This window comes from Solanum lycopersicum, chromosome 3, assembly GCF_036512215.1.
Source record: "Solanum lycopersicum chromosome 3, SLM_r2.1".
NCBI classification, from domain to species: domain Eukaryota; kingdom Viridiplantae; phylum Streptophyta; class Magnoliopsida; order Solanales; family Solanaceae; genus Solanum; species Solanum lycopersicum.
Genome location: NC_090802.1, coordinates 11,428,572 through 11,433,099, shown reverse-complemented (window position 1 = coordinate 11,433,099; position 4,528 = coordinate 11,428,572). Strand labels below are relative to the sequence as shown.

Here is a 4,528-nt window from a genome sequence, read left to right as displayed (position 1 = left end):
ACAAACATAAAATTCTGCAAGTACAAGATCTTGAAAATTCATTGCATCAAGGTAGTGGGAGTAATAGTGAGTAGATTGCATTAGAGGAAGAAGTTGTTGATATCTCTGCATCGCAAGATACTGAAGATAAGATGGAAACTCAAGATCCTAAAAATGATGTGGTTCCACCACAAGATCATAATAATGCAAATCTCTCTGAACCTGCCCCTACAACTGTAGTGTCTCATCGTAGTGGGAGAGTGATAAGAAAACCACTTCGGTATGCACTCTTGGGAGAGTCTTTAGACAGAATGCCTGAAGAGTCGAATACCGAACCTGTGAATTACGACGAAGCACTACAAGATAAAGATGCAGAAAAATGGATTGTTGCTATGAAATCAGAAATGGAGTCTTTGTACTCTAACAAAGTCTGGGATCTTGTAGAACCACCTGTAGATGGAGTCAAACCTATTGGATGCAAGTGGATATATAAGAAAAAGAGAGGAGTAGATGGACAAGTGCAAACTTACAAAGCTAGACTTGTTGCAAAAGGGTTTACTCAAAAAGAAGGGATCGACTATGAGGAAACTTTTTCGCCAGTAGTCATGCTTAAGTCTATTAGAATTCTCTTATCCATTGCTGCTCATTATGATTATGAGATTTGGCAAATGGATGTCAAGACAGCTTTCCTTAATGGAAGTCTTGATGAAAGCATATTTATGCGACAACCAGATGGTTTCATAGAAAAAGGAAAAGAACACATGTTGTGCAAGCTTAAAAGATCTATTTATGGATTAAAGCAAGCTTCTAGGGCATGGAACACTTGCTTCGACACTGCAGTCAAGTCTTTTGGTTTTGAGCAATGTCTTGATGAGTCTTGTGTGTACAAAAAGTGGAATGGGGATAAAGTGGTGTTTCTGTTATTATATGTAGATGATATCTTGCTCATAGGAAATAATGTGGGCTTGATGACTTCAGTTAAGAAATGGTTGTCCACAAACTTTGATATGAAGGATTTGGGAGAAGCTGCTCACATCCTTGGGATCAAGGTTCTACGTGATCGCAAGAAAAGGATGTTAGGTTTATCTCAAGCTATTTATATTGATACAATTCTTACCAGGTTTAGCATGCACGATTCCAAGAAAGGTTTTCTTCCTTTTAGACATGGAATTTCTTTATCTAAGGATCAATGTCCTAAGACGGATGAGGAAACAGAAAGCATGAAGACAGTTCCTTATGCATCAGTGGTAGGAAGTCTCATGTATGTCATGTTATGCACTAGACCTGACATTTGTTTTGTCGTAGGCATGGTTAGCAGATATCAGTCTAATCCTGGACGAGAACATTGGACAGCAGTTAAGCATATAATCAAGTACCTGAAAAGGACTAGGGATTACATGCTAGTCTATCATTCGGATGAGTTGGTGCCCATAGGGTACATAGACTCAGATTTCCAGTCTGATATGGACTCTAGAAAGTCGACCTCAGGAAATGTGTTTACTTTGGGAGGTGGAGCCATTGTTTGGAGAAGCATCAAGCAAACCTGTGTTGCTGATTCTACCATGGAAGCCGAATATGTAGCAGCTAAGGAGGCAGTGTGGCTCAGAAACTTTCTGAAAGACTTGGCGGTCGTTCCTGCAATAGAAATGCCACTTACAATGTTTTGTGATAATAGTGGAGCGGTTTCAAATTCAAAGGAACCACGAAGTCATAAGAAGGCAAAACACATTGAGCGAAAATACCATTTGATTCGAGCAATAGTACAGAGAGGGGATGTGATGGTGGCGAAGATTGCATCAGAGAACAACCTTGCAGACCCTTTCACAAAAGCTTTACCGCAAAAGTCTTTTGATAGACATGTTGAAGGAATGGGTGTTAGAGTTGTAGGTGCATGGTTATAAGTCTAAGTGGGAGATTGTTAGGATATACTATTAACCATGCGTTTTGATATAGTATTAATGTTGAACAATTGTTTATTCATTTATTCAATTCAATAAAGTGTTACATTAAATAGATCAACTATCATATATGTGTCCTTAACTTATATAGTAGATGATCTGGTGTATAGAGTTTAAGCTTATACACAGAAGATTAAATCATTAGTTCTTATAAGTTAAAATTTATAGTTCACATTCATAGATGGAAATTTGGACAAAATCATCAGAAAGATTGTAGCACGAGATTAAATGTAATTTATCTTGATTATGAGAATGGCATAGTTCTAACTTCTCGTGCTAGTGCATTTGGTATGTATTGAACGCGACCAAGCAGAGATAGTTGTTTTAGACTGACTGATAAAAACATATTCTCAAACATATTCTCTAAACTATTAAATGTACTTATATTCTTAATCTTGATATAACGATTATGCTCTGTATATATTAATTATCATTTTGGTTTATTAAAAGGTAAGATTCTGAGATGGGTCAATATGCCTGGAAGATTGGATGATAATAATATATATTGGTGAAATAATTAGTTAGTTGATGGAATTCATGTCTCAGTATAGAGATTGATGATACACCTTTTATGAGAAGCTTGTAAGTTTTCATGTGTAAACTCGGCCGGTAGATTTATGAATCTGGCACATGAAATAATTTAAGTATTGCTCTAAAAGAAGTTAATCATTGAATTAAATTCGTCAGTAATTTAATTTATTGATTAGTATCGGTAATCTTAACATGGGGAATCAAATAAGTGTTTAGTGGTGAATTTCGAAATAATAGAGGAGTTCAATTACGAATTTTTAGTGGAATGATTTGTAATTTATTATGGTAAGAATAATTCAAATTAATTATTTAGAATTATTTCCATAATAGGAAGCCTCAGAAATAAATGTTGTGGTCCCTCCAGTGCTCAATTTAACTAGAACTCAGAATCCTATTCTAGTAGAAGATGGAAAAGTAGCGTTCTTTTTCTTTGAAGGAAAACGTGTGTTTGAAGTTCTTCTTGAAGAAAAAGAATTGGCTTTTCTTCTCCTCTTTGGACTAGGAAGACATCTCTATAAATAAGGATTTTTCTAACCTAGATTCAAAACAGAGTATTCTATACAATACTTGCCCACCCAAGTATTGAGAGAGTTCAATTGTTGATTGGGATCACTGTAGAAGACTATAGAACTGGAGTTAGATTTACTTCAAGATATCTGCACACGCTTCAAGAGATAATCTTGAGTTAATTTTCAGCATACTTTGTATGTGATAACTATTTGTGATTGTTATTTATATTCATGCAAGATGTATGATTCTGGAATGCTTCCGCTGTATATGCTATTTTCTAACAATTTGTGTGGTTAAAAGCTTCCGTATGAACTCTGATGTTCACTCCCGTGCAAAGAGGATGAAGCTCATAATGCAATTTGGAGTTGGGTTAGAAGGTGTTGACATTACTGCTGCCACAAATCATTGCATTAAGGTCGCCAAAATTTCGGGTGGTGCAACTGGAAATGCTGCTTCATATGCTGAAATGGCCATATATCTCATCTTGGGCCTCCTGCGTAAGCAACATCAAATGAAAATTTCCGTGGAGCAGAAAAAGCTAGGGGAGCCAACTGGTGTCAACCTGCATGGGAAAACGGTATTTATCCTGGGGTTTGGAAATATCGGGATACATTTAGCAAAGCGTCTACGCCCATTTGACGTGAAAATACTTGCTACAAAACGAAGTTGGGGCCGGCCTGCACAGGACTCGAGCAAATCCGAGGCACCGTCTGTTGAGAATGGTGGCTACGCTGACCTAGTTGACGAGAGGGGAAACCATGCTGATATCTTGAAGTTTGCAAGCAAAGCTGATATTGTTGTATGTTGCTTAGCTATGAACAATGAAACTATTGGCATCGTGAACAACGATTTTATATCTGTCATGAGAAAGGGTGTCGTTCTGATTAATATAGCTCAAAGGGAGGAGGATTGTCCAAGCCTTATAAAGATTCCACCCATCTGTCATTCTTTTAACACTCCACCTCACGCCCAGTGCTTAGCATCTAGTGCGTGGGCAATTTTTAATTTTGGGGACCCCAACATCGGGTGAGACGGGCCCTGCTCTGATACCATGTGAAATTAGGTCTTAGGCCTAACTCACACCCCAAAAGCTAGCTCAAAGGGAGAAGGATTGTCCAAGCCTTATAAAGAGTTCACCCATCTCATTAATCACCGATGTGGGACTTTTGTCATTCTTTTAACAGATTTTGTTGCACTAATTGTTGTCATGCAATGCAACAAAGATTTAATTATTTCTATCTTACAAACTGAAATAACCATAATGTATGACATTGAGACAACAAGAATATTAGATTTTAGATTCACAATATTTTTGTTCAAATAGGTTAAAAAATTGTTATGTTTGCACCTTATACCTTGTACTCACTCTTTTTTATTTTTTTTAATACTTCTAAAATTATGTGAATTTCACACTACATGAGTAAGATCCTTTGATTATTTGGACAAACTAATAAATAGATTTATTTGTATTAGAAGAGGTAAGTTTATCTAGAAAAATTCACTAGATTTATTATATGAAACTTACGCAGTGAAATCATCCAAGTTGGGGT

The 4,528-nt window shown here is 36.5% G+C and overlaps 1 protein-coding gene across 1 annotated transcript; it reads left to right on the top strand.

The window, feature by feature from the left end:
• The first annotated feature begins 3,267 nt into the window (after positions 1–3,267).
• On the top strand, positions 3,268–4,008 carry LOC101249797 (uncharacterized). The gene has a single exon (XM_019212615.2). It carries the CDS (start codon positions 3,286–3,288, stop codon positions 4,006–4,008), a length of 723 nt encoding a protein of 240 aa, XP_019068160.2. The 5' UTR covers positions 3,268–3,285.
• The last annotated feature ends 520 nt before the right edge of the window (positions 4,009–4,528 follow it).

Bases quoted from the DNA above. Each gene is read 5' to 3' on its own strand.
- LOC101249797 (XM_019212615.2), top strand. From the start codon at position 3,286: ATGAACTCTGATGTTCACTCCCGTGCAAAGAGGATGAAGCTCATAATG.